At 40.7% G+C, this 18,574-nt stretch overlaps 1 protein-coding gene across 4 annotated transcripts in view; it reads left to right on the top strand.

Annotated features, from left to right (window-relative positions):
* The window catches only part of Slc39a8 (solute carrier family 39 member 8), an 81,411-nt gene that overhangs the window by 5,347 nt on the left and 57,490 nt on the right, over window positions 1-18,574 (top strand). The window contains exons 2-4 of one of the 4 annotated variants that reach the window (XM_070022352.1): window positions 9,618-9,790; window positions 16,795-16,934; window positions 17,853-18,319. In XM_070022352.1, coding sequence (XP_069878453.1) covers window positions 18,101-18,319 — 219 coding nt within the window. In that variant the 5' untranslated portion in view covers window positions 9,618-9,790; window positions 16,795-16,934; window positions 17,853-18,100. Of the gene's footprint in view, window positions 1-9,617; window positions 9,791-16,457; window positions 16,935-17,338; window positions 17,615-17,852; window positions 18,320-18,574 lie in introns of those variants that run through there. The other 3 variants (XM_070022353.1, XM_070022350.1, XM_070022351.1) reach the window with 3 other exon arrangements.

The following is an 18,574-nucleotide window of genomic DNA, read 5'->3' as shown; positions in this document are numbered from 1 at the left end:
GACACATTAAAAACAATAGCAAGAAAGAAAAAACAAGTTGTGTCCCTAGCTTGGGGTTCATTTCACTTAACACCATCTTATATGGTCATATATACATAACTTTTGATCTTTTCTGCTTGTCCCAGACATATACTAACTATTGCAAATTAGGGAAACCATGGGACCTATGTTTCTCTGGGCCTGGCTTATTTCATTTAATATGATTTTTTCCAAGTCTTTCCATTTCCTAACAAATGGGGCAATGTCATTCTTTCTGATGGAAGCATAGAATTCCATTGTTTGTTTGTTTGTTTGTTTGTGTGTGTGTGTGTGTGTGTGTGTGTGTGTGTGTGTGTATGTATTTTTTCTTGATTCATATATATACATTTTTTTGATCAAGTCATCCGCTAAGGGGCATCTGGGTTGGTTCCATATCTTAGCTATCGTAAATAATGCTGTGATAAACATAGTTGTGCTGGTAGCTTTAGTATAGCCTTGTTTTGATCATTTGGGTAAATGCCCAAAAGTGTACCCCACCATTTTCAAGTACCCACTTCCTGATGTCTTTTTTTGTCTGAGCTTTGATTTTGCCTTCCAAGTAATTACACTATTTGAGATAGCTTTTGAATCAACTGTATTTCATTTAGTACATTTGTGTACACTTGTGTACCACCTGATGTATTTACTTATGAGTTTGTAAGCTAAATCTAGCTTTCACGTATAAAGGGAAACATTCATTCTTTGTTTTTCAAGGTCTGACAAGATATTTTTCCCCAAGTCTTTCTATTTCTTTACAAATGGTACAATATCATTCTTTCTAATAGATGAGTAAAATTTCATTGTCTATCTATCTATCTATATCTATCTATCTATCTATCTATCTATCTATCTATCTATCTATCTATCTATCTATCTATCTATCTATATCATATTTTCTGGATCCATTTATCCATTGAGAAGCATCTGGGTTGATATCCATATCTTGGCTGTGGTGAATAGTACTGCAATCAACATGGTTGTGCTGGTGATTTTAATGTGTCCTAGTTTATTATCTTTTGGGTAAATCCCCAGGAATGGAATTTCTGGGTCATAGGGTAGTTCTATGTTTAGTTTTTTAGGAGCCTCCACATTGCTTTCCAGAGTGGTTGAACAAGTTGACATTCCTACCAACCATGTATTAAGGTTCCCTTTTGGCCACATGCTCCCTAGCATCTGTTATTGTTTGTTTTATTGACAAGGGCTATTACAACGGCTTTCTTTTCAGAGAAACAATCCTGTTGAGAGTTCGAGAGAGCAGTGAACCCTATCTTTACCTACTTAGAATGGAAGAGAAGGTCAGAATAAATGTGATGTCCTCTCCTCATTTTCCGTGACATTGCCAGGTGAGCCTGGCTTATCCCAGGGAATGCCACTTGCATTGGTGGGGAGAGGGTGTGAGGTAAGGAAAGCTTAGGCATTTCTGGCACTCATACATAACCATGCCCAGTGACCACAGGAGTGTGGTCCAGGCTGAGGAATGTGGACTTTCATAGCACCACCCCTCACTCTCTGGACTTTAGTGGGAAAAATGCAGGCTGTACATCAGTGATTCCTAAATCCTGTCATGTCCTGTGCCCACCAGTGCATGGCAGAAAGAAAAACACCACAAAGTGGAATCAGATCTCTTCTGTAAGTCCAAGTTTATTATATTCAAGGGAATTTTCCTTATTTTAAGATCATATGCTTGCTTTTGGTGATAAAAAAAATCCTTTCTTCTTCAACAGAAGATTAGTGAGAGGGAGAGAGGGGTATCTGTGTGCATAAACACAATCATACATGTTTGATGTGTTAATTTGGCAGGAGAAAAGTGGACAACTGCCTTCTCCCCTAGATCCTTGGAAATATTCTATTATGGACATTCCGAGATTTGGGCACCACTTTTGTGAGTGTTTTGAATTAGATATGACTGGAAAGTCAAAGCAATAGTCCATCTTAGTTTTCCTTCCTCCCTCCCCCCTCTCTTTTTTTCCTTTATTATTTTTAAGTAGTGATACAAAAGGGTTTCAGTTCAATATATTGTGAGTACATGACATCTTGATCCATGTTACCCCATCTGTCCCAACCCCATCCATCCTCTCAGGTTACAGGGTTCTGTTTTCACAAAGGTAAACTGAATATATTCAAGTTATCCATATATTCACTTATCATTCCTCTTTCTAGTCAGCTCCTCCCTCCCCTTGACCTCTACTCCCTCGTGACAACACGTTTTAGCTTCCCAGTATTCATTTTGCTAAACTTTGTTAGCTGTTTGAAGGTGTTATGACACTGTAATTCTCACCTGTGAATACCATTCTTTAGACAATATGTTTATATATATGCATATGACCCTGTTTATGTTTTCATACAGATTTATAATTTAGATATAACATCCACGTAGGCTAGAAAAACATGTGTCCTTTGTTCTTCTTAGCCTAAGTACTAGGTCTTGAACTCAGGGCCTGATGCTTGCTAAGCATTCAACTACTTAAGCCATACCTCCAGCCCTATGCATCTATAGTTGTTTTGTTTTGGTATTGGGGTGAGCCTCAGGGCCCCACTGTGGCAGAGTTTTCTTGCTCAAGACTAGCTCTCTATCACCTGAGCCACAACTCCACTTCTAGCTTTCTAGTCGTTAATTGGACATAAGTGTCTCATGGACTTTCCTGACTGTGCAGCCTTTAAACCATGACCCTCAGATCTCAGCCTTGTGAGTAGATAGGATTATAGGCATGAGCCATCACCACCTGGCACAAATATAGTTTTGTGTTTTAGTTTTCTTCCCACTTAACATTGTATGTACATGTTTCCAAATATTTAATTTTTTTGGTAATGTGATACTTAATAACTACACAGCGAATCATTGTAGAAGTACTTCAAAAATGAACCATACATCTTACCTTATTCTACTTACTCCCTACTAAAGTAGAAACTCTAGAAAAACAAGGATTTTGGTCCAGTATGTTCATTGATAATCTCTCAGCATATAGAAGACAGTCTAGTCTGGCTGGCACTCCAAAAATATTCATTAAATAAATAAAATAATTGTATTTGTGAACCTTGTATGATTTATTTTTTGGAATTAAATTAGAATTTGTGTCTGGTAAAAATTATTGTCTGCTTACAGGAGGGTAGAAATAATTGTGCAGTCTTAGACTTGTACTGGACTGATTGAAATTCTTTTTTTTTTTTTTTGAAAAATACTGTACAGAGGGATTACAGTTACATGAGCAACTTAATGAGCACCATTTCCTATTGAGCATTGTTGCCTCCTTTGTTTTCCCCTACCATCCCTTCCCTCCTACCTCCACAACTACCCCCCCCCCACCACAGAAGTTGTAAAGTTTGTTTTCAACATAGTGTTTTGTACATCTCATTGTTAAAAATGGGTCAACCTGTATCCTTATTTAAGCATTTTGTGTTTTCCCTTCTCCTCCCCAAATTAGAAAAGTGCATATACAAGATGCAGGGCATTGACATCAAATATAGTGAAAACAGGGGTTATACCATGGGGAGGAACATACAAAGAAACAAAAATATCACATGGTACACTATAAATACATTAGAAACAATAGCAAGAAAGAAAAATGATATTTGTGTCCCTATCTTGGGGTTCATTTCGCTTAACATCATCTTATATATTCATATTGTACAGGGTTGATTATGGTATTGACTTCCTCATATGGTAAAGGAGGGTTGTGTGTCTACTAGTTCATCATAGCAGGATGTGTGCTCTGTTTGAATATATATGAGTATGTCCCCTGAGTTTCTATGTGTTAGAACCATGGTTTGGTTCCTGCCCTGTCTCCTTTTGATGAGAACAATGGTATGCTTGTGCTGGTGAAAATTTAAGCATGCTCTTGAGAAAATGTCCCTATCTGGCTTATGCCAAAAACAACTCTGACTCAGTGGTAGCAATGCTTTGCTAATAGTATCCTAACTGGAATTGTAAGCCTTCCTGGATGAGAAGTGTTTGCTGAGAACACTTGCTGAGGTTCTTCAAGGCTATGTCTTACCTGCTACATATTTCATATAGTTATCTTAAGAGACCAACCTCTTTACTTTAGCTGACTTGAAATTCCCCCAGGTCCACTCAGGTGCTGGGTTTTGTTTGCATCTGACCAACTGGAATGGCAGGAAGTGGCAGTGATCATGTGTTGTTTTAAGGGGTGCTGGAAAAGGTAGTTTACCAGGGCCTCATAAGGGAATCAGATTTAATAAGGAGCATCCCAACAGGAAGACTCAAACACCTCAGGTTTCAGATCAAGGACCCTGAGTGAGGCAGGAAATGGAGAAAAGCCTGTGAGATGCAGATGTTCCAGGCTGACATCCTGGAACAGAATAGAATTTCACTTCTCAGCCTTCTTGAAGGCTGCCCTACTTACTTATCTTACTGTTCCATTGGGTGAGGTCATAAAGTAATATCAACAAAAAAATCATTTAAACTATCCATGCATTGCTGGGATTGTTTAAATTTTTGAGGTAGTTTCATTTTGTACTATAAACTTTTAAAATTGCTTTTAAAGTAACAGATTAAAAAAAAACCTAAGTAGATGTATATCATATTTATGATAGTAATTCTGGAAAAAATTTCTGAAGTTGCCATTTTATCATGTATATATACTTATGACAGAGTTTCTATTTATATCAACTTCTGATTTTTTTGTATGAAGTTTCTATGCAGCCCAGGGGAGTCTCAAACTTGCTAAGTTGGCAGTCTGGCCTCAAACTCATGATCCATCTTCCTCAGGCTCTCAAGTACTAGCATTACAGATGTGTACCATGACACATGGTAACAGATGTGTACTATAATACACGGTGTTTGCTTCAGTTTTGCTTCACCTCTTTCTAGATGATTTTTGAGAAGTTGTTGGCTAGTTTTCTGTTGTTACAAATATTTTTAACATTATTCAATAATTTCACTTAGTCTACCAATAGTCTACCAATGTTTACTGAATTCCTAGAATGTATGAAGTTCTTGAGATACCAGTGGGAAAGAGAAACTTTAAACATTAGTAACAAACTAAATGAGACAAATGCAAACAGATAACTATAATATAGTATAATCATTTATTGCATTTATCTCTATAATACCTCTGATTGCACAGTTTCTTATCTTGAAATTGTTTTAATATCCAGTAGGATGTTATTTTCTCTTTAATATACTTAAGATAATAATCTTAGATGTTGATGGAATTATAAGATGGGGTTGGTGATTGAGAAGTTGGAAATTAAGCTGATTGGTCAGAAGTTTTTATACCCAGTTTACATTTTGTCATCTATTTACTTAGATGTCACAAGAAGGTCCTTTAGCTCTTTGATTCCTTAATTTCCAAAGCTAGAAAGACTTTCTTTTCTCTCATACATTGGATGACTCTGGAGATTAATAAGTGGTAATAAGTGTGGAGGGTATAATATAAAATTTAAAGACATCCTGATTTACCATGAAATAAATGGTTAGTGATAAAGTTTGTTTACAAAACCCACAATATTTATGTTAGGAGCCTTTGAAGTCTTGACAAACCATAGCAAAATCTTTGTAAAACATTCAACATCCATAAACAAAGAGTGCTTAAATGCAAATGAAAATTTTCTGTACTTCATAGAGTCAATAATTGAAAAATCATATGTATTTCATTGACTTACTTTGAGGATTTAGTGTGTGCTTGAGGCTGAACTTCAAATGAAAACAGCCCTCATTCCCTGATCTTTCCACAATTTAGGATTCTGGTAATGGAGAGAGGTAATGGCAACATTAAAGAGTGAACATATTTGTTCCTGTAGTCCAGTTACTCAGGTGGCTGAGGTCTGAGGATTATGGTTCAAGCTAATGCAGACAGACAAAACCGTGAAAGTAATCTCCACTTAATCACCCAAAACCTGAAAATGGAGGTGTAGCTCAAAGGGTAAGAGTACCAGCCTTTAGTAAAAAATAAAACCAGAAAACAAAAAACATAAAAACAAAGTCACGCAAGACCATGAGGCCTTGAGCTCAAGTCCCAATACCAGTACAGCATAACAAAATAAAACAAACAATACAAACAAATAACATATAACCTGGGTGCTGTTGGCTCATGACTGAAATCCTAGTTAGCCAGGAGGCTTAGACCTGGAGTATCATAGTTCGAAACCAGCCCACACACAGAAGTCTGTGAGATTTTTATCTCCAATCAATCAGCAAAATGCTATACTGGGGTTGTGGCTGTAGTTGTAGAGTGCCAGCTATGAGTGAAAAAGCTGAATCAGAAAGCAAAAACCTTAGTTCAAGACCAATGACAAGAACAACCCTGAACCTATTATATTATTTGTCATAAAGGAAAACAGAGCACACTAAGTTACTTTGACAAAAGTAGCCTCTGGGAAGGGGAGGGTGGAGTAAGAATCCTTGATCAGATCTGGGCGATCCAGGCTCACACCTGTAATCTTCATTAGAGGGGGAGCATTAGATAATAGAGAAGAGGTAAAGTAATGATACCAATCATAAAGAGCTCTTTCAAGAACTTTACTCTCAAAAGGAAGCAAATGAGTAGAGTGAAAATTAAGAGAGATATCAGGTAAAAAGATACAAAAGAATATACTTTCTGCACATGGAAATAACCTAATAATAATAATCTTCACTTTCTGAGGGCTGTTGTAACAAATGCTACAACCTGAATGACTTAGAACACAGCGATTTACAGTCGTACTTAATGATCCCAGGGGCCAGAAGCTGGAAATGAAGTTGCTGGCAAGTCTGGCCTCTCTGTGAAATCTCTTCTCCTTTTCCTCCTCGTGCCTAGTATGTAGATGGCAATTTTTGGCACTTTTTGGCTCCCAGTTGCATTGCTCCAAGTTCTGTCCTCATTGTTACATATTGTTCTCCGGGTGTGTCCTTCAGTGTCTTTACCTGGCACTGGTCACATAGAAACAGGGTCCACTCTACCCCAGTATGACCTCATCCTTCATGAATCCTCATCCTTAACTACACAGAGTCATCCATCACAGTCTGAGATGGGGTCAAAACTCCAGCAAATCTTCTTCTTCAAGTCCCAAGTGAACCTATAATAAACAGAGTGGTAGCTTGATCAAGATAAAAGGTGAAAAGAATTTCTAACAGAGAGAGAGAATGTTTGTGCTCTTGGAAGTGATCTACCTTATGGGTGAGAAGTGATTCTATGGTAAGAGAGAGAAGAGGTGATCAGGGAAGGCGAGGACAGGAATAAACGAGAGGGGAAGGGCTCCATTGTGTCAGCTGATCTTTGGGGAAAAATGCTTAGGAAATTCATTGCTATAGCAGGAGAGAAAGGTAGAGTTTATGCTTTTAGATAAAGGCAGATTGTAGGTTTCACAATCTTGGTCAATGCTGGTCTTCATATGCAATGGTATACTGTCAGTAATAATGAGGAACATTTGAGTTTGTGCAAGCATCACTTTGTGATGCCTATCTCTGAACATATCCCTCATGTTGACACGTGTGTAGTTTCTCAGTGCAAAAATAATACAAGCTTTTCATTTGAAATTTAGACCATTGTCACAGATCATGATTGGATATTGTTTTAGGACCTTGTGATATGCATTAGAAAAAGAGCTATCTGAAAGTATAGTAGTGCTACAGATACACACATGCACACACACACATACTTTCATATGCTTCACACTTAAGAGAAAATTTTGTGTGTGATTTTTTTTTGAGTATGTACCAGTAATGGAGTACTGGGGCTTTGCAGTTAGGGCCTTATACTTTTGCTTGGCTCAAGGCTGGTATTCTTACCACTTGAGTCACATCTCTATTTCCAGCTTTTGACTAGTTAATGTGAGATAAAAGTCTCTCAGATTTGTCTGCCTGAGTTGATGTCAAACTGTGACCCACAGACATCAGCCTGCTGAATTGCTAGGAAGATGGGTATGAACGACCAGTGCCCAGCTTCCATGTGCTTTTATGCTAGATATTTTACATATCATGTATTTCAACCTCACAGCATTTGTCTACAGTATTTCCTGGTTAAAGAAACCTGTTTTTTTCTTTATACTTACAATGTATAAGTATTAAACATGCCCACGTGGTAGCCTAGAGTTTAACAAAGAACACTGGGGTCATGTGAACAAGGCTCTTGGGAGGTTTTTATGTGTCCAGTAAAAGTTGAAAAAAGTGGAGTTTAAGATGCAGTGGGAGGTGGGGTGGGATATAGCTCCATTCTAGAGTGCTTTTGCATGCCCTGCGATTGATTCCCAGCTTGTTTTTGTAAACTATTTGGGATATGGATTAAAGATCAATGAAAACCAAAAGCATCAGTATTGTAATAAGTTTTTAATGTAATCCAAGGTAAAAACTCAGTGAACAAGCATACAGGTTCATCACACAAACTTCACAGCTGTAATATCTTTGGATTTTAACCCAAGATTTTTGAAAAGAAGCCAGGTCAGCAGGCATTTCTTTTTTTTTTTTTTTAAATGAAGATTATTTGTTAGTAGGTTGTAGTGTATGAAAAGAAGATTAACACACTTGAAATATGTATGTATTGTAATTTTAAATTTTGGCTTGTGTACATGTGTATGTGTATAGTGCTGGGGATCAAACCAAGGCCTTGTGTACATCAGGCAGACACTGTACCACTGAGCTACGCCTCTAGCTATTGGCCTTTGTTTTAAAGAGTCCTCACTAAAAAAATTGTTTACAGGTGGTAAACATCTGTAATCCTAGCTACTCAGCAGGCTGAGATCTATTGCAGTTCAAAGCTGCTGAGTCCATGAGATTCTTATCTCCAACAAACTGGGAAAAAAAGCTAGAAGTGGATCTGTGGCTCAAGTGACATAGCACTAGTCTTGAGCATGAAAAAAAAAGGGACAGCACTTAGACTAAGTCTCAAGATTGGCACGTGCACATGCACGCGTGCGCGCGCGCACACACACACACACACACACATACACACACAGGATTTTTGTCTGAATTGTGTCTATCCTAGACTAACATTCATCCCTAATATTTGAGATGATCCACAATATGCACAAACATTCATATCTGGCTAAGACAATAAATGAGAAAGGATAATTTGCCCCATGTTCACGTATAAAATGAACATATAACAATTCAAGCAAAAGTGATTTGGGGACAGTAACATCTGCTAGAACATGATGGTATTTGGTCAACTATGTAGTAATCTGACAGCTATAGTGAGAAAATTGTTCATTGTTGGTTTGACCAGATCTGCCTCCTAGAGCCAATTGCTTCAATATGATTATGTCATCGTGCTAACTGGATTAAAGCAAATAATTACACATCTAATTTTCCTTGTTGGCTTTGGTTTTTATTCTCATAAACACTGAATTCTAAAGTGTCAGCAAGAGGCGTGGATGGGTAAAAAATAATAGTGAGACAAGTATTCTTTAATTATCTTAAAACCCAGATGTGGTCTATGACAGCACCCAAACCCATTCTTAGTTCTCTGTCTCCTGGCCAGAAAACATCCTCTAGAGTGACTTGAGTCCATGTTACTGGTCCCTAGCCAATCGTGTTTGGCTCAGAATGATCTATTTTCTAACTTCCTTTAAAGTTGAGTTGTGTTCCATCGGCTCTTTATTTTATAAAAAAGCTAGACCTTGTATTTTCTTATCTTCAAAACAAGAATTTTTAATTGTTCTCGTAGGATTCCCTTTCCTAGCTGCTCAGTGACAGTCCATCAAGTTTTGGGACTCTGATGTTGGAGAGATGAGACAGGAAGGCGACCCCTATAATGGAGAATGATTCCCGCGGACCCCACTCACCATCAAAGCCCGGGGCTACGGAAGTTCAGAGTGAAAGGAGTTGGAGGCTTTTCAGGTTATTTTATTTTATATATTTTAAAACAAATCTGCTAATTTTTTTTGTGTGTGTGTGATAATGAAAGGAAGTACACCAGGTATACAGCCTAAGGGAGGACTTCCCCCTACTGCTCAGGACGCTCCATGGTGGGCAAGCTGAAACAAAAATACGGGTGATCCTTAGTCTCCATAGAGAGACACTGAGGCTGGCCACAGTCATGAACATTGGGATAATTTTTATTCTTCTAATTAATAAAAGCAAACATCTTCCCCCTCCTCCTTCCCCCTCCTCCTCTTCCTTCCCCTTTCTTCTTCTTCCTCCTCTTCCTCCTCCTCCTCCTCTTTCTCCTTTCTTTCTTCTTCCTTCTCTATCTCCCTCCCTCCCTCCCTCTCTCTTTCTCTCTCAGCACTATGCATTCTAGGCAAGTATACCCCTGAACAACAACCTTAGCTAAGATATGTGTGTGCTGGTAGTGGGACTTGAACTCAGGCCTGGGCACTGTTCCTTTACTTTTTCACTCAAGGATGGCACTCTACCACTAGAGTCACAGCTCCACTTTTAGCTTTATGGTTGTGAATTGGAGATCAAATTCTCATAGGTTTTCTTGCCAGGGTTGACTTTTGAAAATTGTTATCCTCAAATCTCAGCATCCAGAGTAGCTAGGATTACAGCTGTGAGCCACTGGCTGTTAGCTTTAAGTTAAATCTTTTGATACTCCATAGAAAACATGGTGGAAGGTTATAGAGGAAAGGGTACATTTCCCTCTTTAAACTTCCTGTCCTCAAAGAACACTCCCTAGGAGGAAAGCATTGCAAACAGCAAAGTGCATATTCCCCAAGCCTTTGTCATTTTACGTGCAAATATGTGCACAAAGTCTGACTTGTTTATATTACAAACAATATAGTTGCCTCTTATATTTTCATTAATTTTTAAAAATACCTTCTCATGTTAGTACAAACACATTTTCCCCACATTCTAGCATATCTTAAACAATGTCTACAATGATAGATCATTGAACTCAGGGTAAAGTAATGCTGGGCAAACTGGTTGAATGAGAACAAAAGCACCAGCTATATTGGTTTGTGGTGAGAGGACATGGAAAGAGGATGGAGAAGAGAGAATAGCGTAATTCCCAGCTTTATGTATTCAGATTAACTTAAATTGACCTCCAATTATATTACAAGAATAATGAGTAATTGTCATCTGTTCAACTGAAATGCAAAATACTCCAAAACTTCAAAACTTTTCTCCTTCCTTCATGGATTTTCCTCTCTCAGGTTGGTTTCAAACCTTGATCCTCAGATCTCAGTTTTTTAAGTAGTTGGGATTATAGGCATGAGTCATCCGTGCTCTGCCTGTAAACTAAATTATTTTTGAGCAGGACCATGACACCACAAGTTGAAAATTCTATACCACACATTTTTTCATGCACAAAATTATTAAAGGTGTTGTGAAAACAATTACCTTCTAGCTATGTGGAACATAAATTGATTTTGTGTTTTGGCTTGGTTTCCATCTTGGAGATAACCCATTACCTTGTCTACAAAATTCCAAAGTCTGAACAAAAAAAATCTGAAATCTGAAACACTTGTGGTCCCAAGCATTTCAGATAAGGGACACCCAGCCTGCATTCTCCATGAAACATTGCCTTGTATTTATTTTGTGTGATGGTAAAATGAAAAGCACAGGTCAGGGTTTGCATTCTGTCATAAGTGTGTTATGTTACTATGACACTTAAACCTTCTGACCTTTCTTTCCCTTACTGACTTTGAAAAGACTGGATTTGACTTGATGTTATCTATGGGTCTATCATTTCTGATTAGTGCTTTAATTTCCTCTAAAAAGAATTCAGGGATTTTGTTAGGTATAAGACACTCTTTGTTATAAGATATCCTTGGCAGTTTGCTAGGCCTATTATTTCTATCCCATTACCCTTTCCTCCATTTTAGCTCATGAGAATGGCTCACTTGTACATCTGTTTTTTTACAGTTATTTAGTGATATAAATGGAGCAGATATTACTTTAATCTTTATTTTATAGATGGAGAATTAAATTCAGGGAAATCTTACAAAAGTCTGTTTCCTGCTTACATTGTCCCTGGCATTAATGGCCGAATAGAGACCTTTGATCTAGCCAGATCTTCTCTTGGTCTTATTTTAGAATTTTTAGAAATGAGAATGAATGTTACTCAATATGGCTACCACAGAAAGTAGGAAATTTCATGCTTATTGAGGGGAATTTTCACTTTTAATTTTGTGAATCTAGAGAATCTTTGGGGGCCCCAATAGACACGTTTGCTCCAGCAGAATGTTGAGACTTTCTTCATTCTCTCCAGATTCAAGAAAAATCTCCTAGTTTTCCCAGCTCTCTCAAACCTCTCTGGGCTTTTTATTTACCATTTCCTTTTTTGTTGTTTTGTTTTTGGAATTTGCATCCACTTCTTGCCTTTCTTTCTGTCAAACTTTGATTTCTCCTTCAAGCTCAAGGGTTACTTGAATTATTTGCCCTGAATCATCTGCATACCTGTTTCCCTATGTTTCTTCTCTACAATTTTTTTTTCATGCTGCTGCTGATTGAACTCAGGCCCTTGGGCTCTCTAGGCAAGACCTTAAGTACTGAGATTTATTCCCAGGCCATGCGGGGCTGTTTTTACTCTGAGTCCCACTACAGCATGCATCCTAATGTAAACACTTCCAGTTTGTATTAGTGAGGAAATGGATTTCTCTGGAGGTTATAAAGTCCACACTTCTGGGAGATTTTAGTTTTACTTTTAATGTCATTTGTTTCAAGAATATTTTCCCTTCTTTAGTTTTTCTTCTTTAGTGCGTTAGTTTTTAAATTTTGAAGCAATGATAAACATAGAAAAGTTGCAAGCGGAGTAAACAACCTTTATGCCTTTGGTAGCATGTGTTAATGGCTCATCAGATGCTGCATTATCTTATAATCATTTCAAATATTGGAATAATTATAAATATGTTAATTGGTTGCACTGAGGTTTGAACTCAGAGCCTTCTACTAGTCAGGCAGGAGCCCTGCCACTTGAGCCCCTCCATCATTTCTTTTTGCCTTTATTATTATTATTATTATTATTATTATTCAGGTAAGGTCTGATATGTGCAACTACCAACTATTTGTTGAGATGGTGAGATGGAGGCTCTTCACCCACCTTCCCTCCTTCCATCCTTCCATCCTTCCCTCCCTCCCTCTCTCCCTCCTTCCCTCCCTCCCTTTCTCCCTCTCTCGCTCCCTCCTTCCCCCTCTTTCTTTCTTTCTTTCTTTCTTTCTTTCTTTCTTTCTTTCTTTCTTTCTTTCTTTCTTTCTTTCTTTCTTTCTTTCTCTTTCTCTCTCCCTCCCTCCCTCTTCTCTCTCCCCCTCCTTCTTTCCTTCCCTCTCTCCCTCCCTCCCTCCCTTCCTTCCTTCCTTCCTTCCTTTCTTCTCTTCTTTCTTTCTCTTCCAGGACTGGCCTTGAAACATGATATTTTGATCTTTGCCTCCCAGTTAGCTAAGATGGTAGGTTTGAGTTGCCACAGTTGGCCGGTACACATGTCTTACCTTCTTTGTACCCACTTCCTTCTTTCCAAGCACAAGAGGATATTCCAGTACCATCTTGTCATGTACAGTCTTGGAAGCAGACTTTTCTGTAGTATTTTTGACCGTGTTTAGTGGAGAAAGATTTTAAAGCCAAACTCAGTGCCTACTTAACAACCATTGCGATTAAATGATTGTTTCCAGGCCCTCCGCCAAGAACAAGGCTATGATTTTTCACAACTATATGTACACTTATGTATTTATATATACTAGAAACTAGTTGTCACCACCCAAGTCATTGACACCCTAGATATTGATGCCCACTAACACTTCAATTTTAACCCAAACTATCAGATTCATTCTAGTTTTGGGACAGTAAAAAAAAACAAAAAACAAACCAGAGCACTATGGCCTATAATATACTCACACATTTAATAAATTCCCAGTGTAGAATCCATTTCTGCTGACATCTCCTTCCCTAAGTCTTCTCTGGGTGCTGATACCCCTACAAGGCTGCCATCCTCACTGTACAGAGTCTGCCACCCAACACTGCGACTCTTCGGGGGTCATCTTTCTCTCTCTTTACCACGTGTGCATGGTCAGTATCAAGAATGGAGGCCTTCATTGCTCACTCAGGGTTTGGTTTTCCATATTGGTTAACCTCCTCTTCTCCCCATGGGACCCATGGATGCTCTTCACTCTGCTTGAGCTCTGTTAGCTCAACCCAACTGAAAAAGATGCTCACTTCATTATTATTGAGCTCTAGTAGGCTGTGCTGGGTTACTGGTAGATACCCTTATAGCATTAGTGATGCAGCTCTGATTTTTCTGTCCCTTCCCCAATCTGGACATGTTCATGATCCTGCTTGTGCTGAAATTACCTACAGTGTTTATCTCCTGCTTAGATACCCTTTTCCCCTTCCTCAGTCATCCATACTGTTGTGCTATGATCTACCCAATGAGTATAGGTCTAGAAGAAAAAGAAGGGAATGGGTAAGCAAGAGCAAGGGTTGTCGATGGTTTCTTTCACATTTCTTTATTTGTTTTTCCACAGGGAAATGCATGCACAAAAAGATTTTGAAAAGTGAATTTCCCCCTTATTTGTCATAATAGCAAAAAGATCTGGTCTGGGAAAACATTGATGCTAGAATTGAAAAGTAAGATTTGACATGAACTAATTGTCCTTTCAACTGGAGAATTAAATTGTTATTTCTCTCCTCAACAGTTAATATTGTTGTGGTAATAGAGGATGTGAACATTAGACATTTGAAAGTTAAAAAAAAATCCCACTAGAACAGATTTTTGACCTTTTGCATCCCCATTGTTTTATTTTATAGGTTGTGGAATTGAATCCTGGTTAGCTCAGGGGACTCTTAGGTTTCCTAGGAGGCTGAGTCAGAAAGAGAAAAAGCATCTTGCAAAACTTCTGATCAATATTCTTGGCATATTACCCTTACTGTTAATATTTAAAACCATTTGATCTTTAAGGCAAATTTCCAAGAAAAATACACTTGTATTTTTTAAATTTTTTTATGTTTTGGTGGTATTAGAGTTTGAATTCAGGGTCTCGAGCATGTCAGGCAAGTACTCTACTTACTCTAGCCAAACCCTCATAGCTTTTTGCTGTTGTTTGTTTTTCAGAGACCCTTGCATTTTTGCCCAGGCTGGCTTTGCCATGCATCTTCCCATCGGTTTCTCAAGTAGCTGGGATTACAGGCTTGCACCACCACACCCAGCCTGCATTACGCCTTATATTTTAAATTGGAAGCCTTTTTCTCTACATTTGTAATACTAAGGCTTATATGGGCCTCCAAACTACCAGAACAGTGTTTTTGTTATTGTGGTTTACTGAAATGAAACAACTAGAAATCAGTCTTGCTTATTTGGTAGTAACTTGTAAACTTCTGAATATGTTCACTTAACTCTCTGCTTACATTATGTTAACTATATTTGAAAAAAATACCAAGCAGGTTGATTATTACTTATTTTATTGTTTATTGTTTTATAGGGTTGATCGAATGACAACACACACATGCATTGACATGACTGATACATAAATAAATTATATTAAAAAGTCCACAATATAAAATTTGTATTATTATTATTATCACTGGATGTCTTGGGGACTGAACTCAGGGTCTCAGACTTGCTAGGCAGACACTCTATCACTTGAGCTATACCTCTAGCTCCTTTATGTGGTGTTATTTTACTTTTTGTCCTAGCTGGAGCTGTGATCCTCCTACTTGGTGCTTCCCTTGAATGGTAGGAGAGTGTCATTGACCTTTCTCAGTAGCTGGGATGATAGGTTCATTCTAGTATGCCCAGAAATTGGTTGAGATGGAGTCTCTTGAATTTCTTTTTGTCAAGGCTAGGTTAGAACTTTGATCACCCAATGTTTGCCTCCCAACAAACTAGGATTACAGGCTTAAGCCTTTGCTTAAAATCTGTATTATTGATGACAGCCACTGAGAAATCCAACACATCAGCAGATAATCAACAAGTTTCAGATAACAAGCTACTCACTGGATGGAAGTGAGCTGTTTGAAAGCATTTATTAATTTCCAAAAGTCATCTTGAAATATGAAGGTCCAGAGGAAAAAGTGGCAACAGGTTACACTTAAAAAAGCCCATAAAAGCCATGAAGAATTGCACCAGTTGAGTGATTTAAAAGCTCAACTGTGACATCAATTTACCTCTGGCCCTTAGGTGACATATTGGCCCTTTTCAGTCACTGTAATTCTGTAGATTAATGTTGGCAAACGTAGAGATTTGGAAACGGAAATGACCAGATCCTCAAGGTCATTTAGTACATCTCCCTTCAAGGCAGGCGATTTGCTGCCACTACTTGTGATGGAGGTAGCCAATTGCTGTTGGTTCCAATCACTTTCAGCCATGGAGAAATCATTTATGTCTGTATTAAGGCAGTGTGGTACTTCTGCAGAAATCTCCCCCTTGATATCTGTGCCCCTGGTCAGGCTGCCTTCTGCCCACTGGAGTTAGCAAGTTGGTAAACTGTTCCCTATGACAGGGCTTCTCCACTCTCCTGGGAGCTCTGTGCTGTCCCTTCTTCTGTAGTTAGTTATGGCCCTCATTTCCCCTGGGGAGACTTCGATTCTCTTTGCCGTTGTCTGGATTTAGCTTCTCCTTTTAAACTTGGTCTTTCAGGACCTGTGCACTCTCTCAAGGAAAGGCTGGACTAGCTCTCCGAATTCCCTTTTAGCCATCCAAAAGCGAAGCAGTGTTTCCCTTTACTTTTGGACAGTCCCATCCACCAGACACAACCTTTGTCCCCAAACACCACATTCACTTTACACAAACTTGTTGACCTCACACCTAAATCAACTTTTCTTAAATCCTCATCTGAACAAATAAACATTCCTTGTGATCGGCGGATATCCCGAGAGGCGTCAGGAAGGGCGGCTTGGGCAGCGCTGGCTCGGCTAGCCCGCCATCGGGGCCTCTGATTTGATTTCCTCTTTCTCCTCTGAATTTAAGAAGTGAGACAAAAAAGCAATTCCTGTTAATCTCGGAGACAACGCAGGAGGCTCCATTGCAGGAAGTTGGGTTGCACCCAAGTAACAAACAAGTGGACCACCCACATCAGGACGGAGGCCCCGCGGGCAGGTGGCCTGTAGGTAATCCCCCCGGAGAGTGTCCCGCCGCCGAGGCCGGGGTGGACAGCGATCGCCTGCGCCCCGGCGTGGACGGGCGCGGGAGCTCAGCCCGGGGGAGTGTGTCACCACGTGCCACAGAGGCGGGGACAAGACCCTACTCTTATCTGTAAAGGGTGCAAGGCCGGATCCCTGAGTTTCCCAGGGGAGCAGAGATAAGGGAGAGAGACTGAGAGATCGAGATAAGAGAGACTGAGAGAGGAAGACAGAAAGGGGAAGAGAGAGAGAAAAGAGAGGGAGAAGAAGAGGAAGGGGGAGAGAGAGAAGGGAGAGAAAGAGGAAGAGAGGAGAAGAGAGAAAGAAAAGGGAGAGGGAGGAAGGGGAGGAAGGAGAGAGAAAGGAGGAGGGAGAGAAGGGGAGGGGAGCGGGGAGAGAGAGAGAGAGAGAGAGAGAGAGAGAGAGAGAGAGAGAGAGAGAGAGAGAGAGAGAGAGAGAGAGAGAGAGAGAGAGAGAGAGAGAGAGAGAGAGAGAGAGGAAGATTCCTTCCTATCCATTTGTCAAGCGCAGAGACAAGATCAGGCACTTAGACGCCCAAACTTGGAGACTCCGAAGTTGGGGGGTGCGGTGGGGGTGTCCTCTGTAAGCTCCTGGAATCCTTTTAAGTCTGCTGCGGAAGGAATAAAGCATAAAGACAGGAAGAGGAGGTAGGGTTCTGTCGTCAGTGTGGGGTTCGCTCTTAAAAGAGAGGCGCAGGTTGGGGCTCTCTATCCGGAAGGAGCTTGGGTCACCCCGGCTCCCAGACAGCTGGCCCCGGGCCCGGATCGGGAGTTGGAGCTTGTAGCCCACACAGTGCTCCTGGGGCTGGCCAGCTGGTGGCCGCTGGCCTTTATCTCTGTCCCTCCTCCCCTCCCTTTTTTTTGTCCCCCCTTTTTTTTATCTCAGGCTCTGCAGGAGGCCTAGAGGGGCCACGCTGCCTATCGCTCGCTCTCTCGGGCAGCGCAACGCCTTCCATGTCCTCGGGGTGTCAGGCTGCTGGCGTCTGGAAGGCAGCGGAGGACCGGGGGTGGCCCGGGCCACGCTAACTCGCACGGGCGCACCCGCGGGCACCGACGCCCCCAACACCTGCGCGGGGCGCTGCGGACGCCGGCTGCGTGATCCGTGCGCCCTCGAGGGGCTGCGAGGAGTCCAGGATGGCTCCGGGCGGGGCAGTGGCCGGGCTCCTGCTGCTGGCGGCCACCGGCCTCGGAGGGGCGGCCGAGGGGACCGGGCTGGTCTTCAGCGACGACGTGCTGAGCTTGTTCGGTGCCAATCGGAGCCTGTCGGCGCCGCAGCTCGGGCTCCTGCTGGAGCAGCTGGGATCTGCGCCCCACAGGGGCGCCTTGGAGCTGGGCCATCTGCACTTCAACCAGGTACGACCCGGGGCCCTGTGGGGCGCGCGGGCGGTGGGAGCCTTCCACGCCTACCAGCTGGGTTACGGATTGATTTCCACGCCGGACCGGCTCATGGATTTCATGATGCTCTTTTCTCCCCCAGTTCGAAGCTACAGTGGAACTGATTTTCCCTGGCGAGCCAGTGGGGGCTGAAGGACTGGAGTTAAGGGACAGGTGGCAAAAGGCTGCTGTTCGTGTCTCCACCAGCTCAGCAGGCACAGGCTGGGCTTGAAA

This window comes from Dipodomys merriami, unplaced genomic scaffold, assembly GCF_024711535.1.
Source record: "Dipodomys merriami isolate MVZ:Mamm:240054 unplaced genomic scaffold, mDipMer1.0.p SCAF_15, whole genome shotgun sequence".
Classification (NCBI taxonomy): Eukaryota; Metazoa; Chordata; class Mammalia; order Rodentia; family Heteromyidae; genus Dipodomys; species Dipodomys merriami.
The sequence above is the reverse complement of the archived record's forward strand: the minus strand, read 5'-3'. Positions and strand labels throughout refer to the sequence as shown.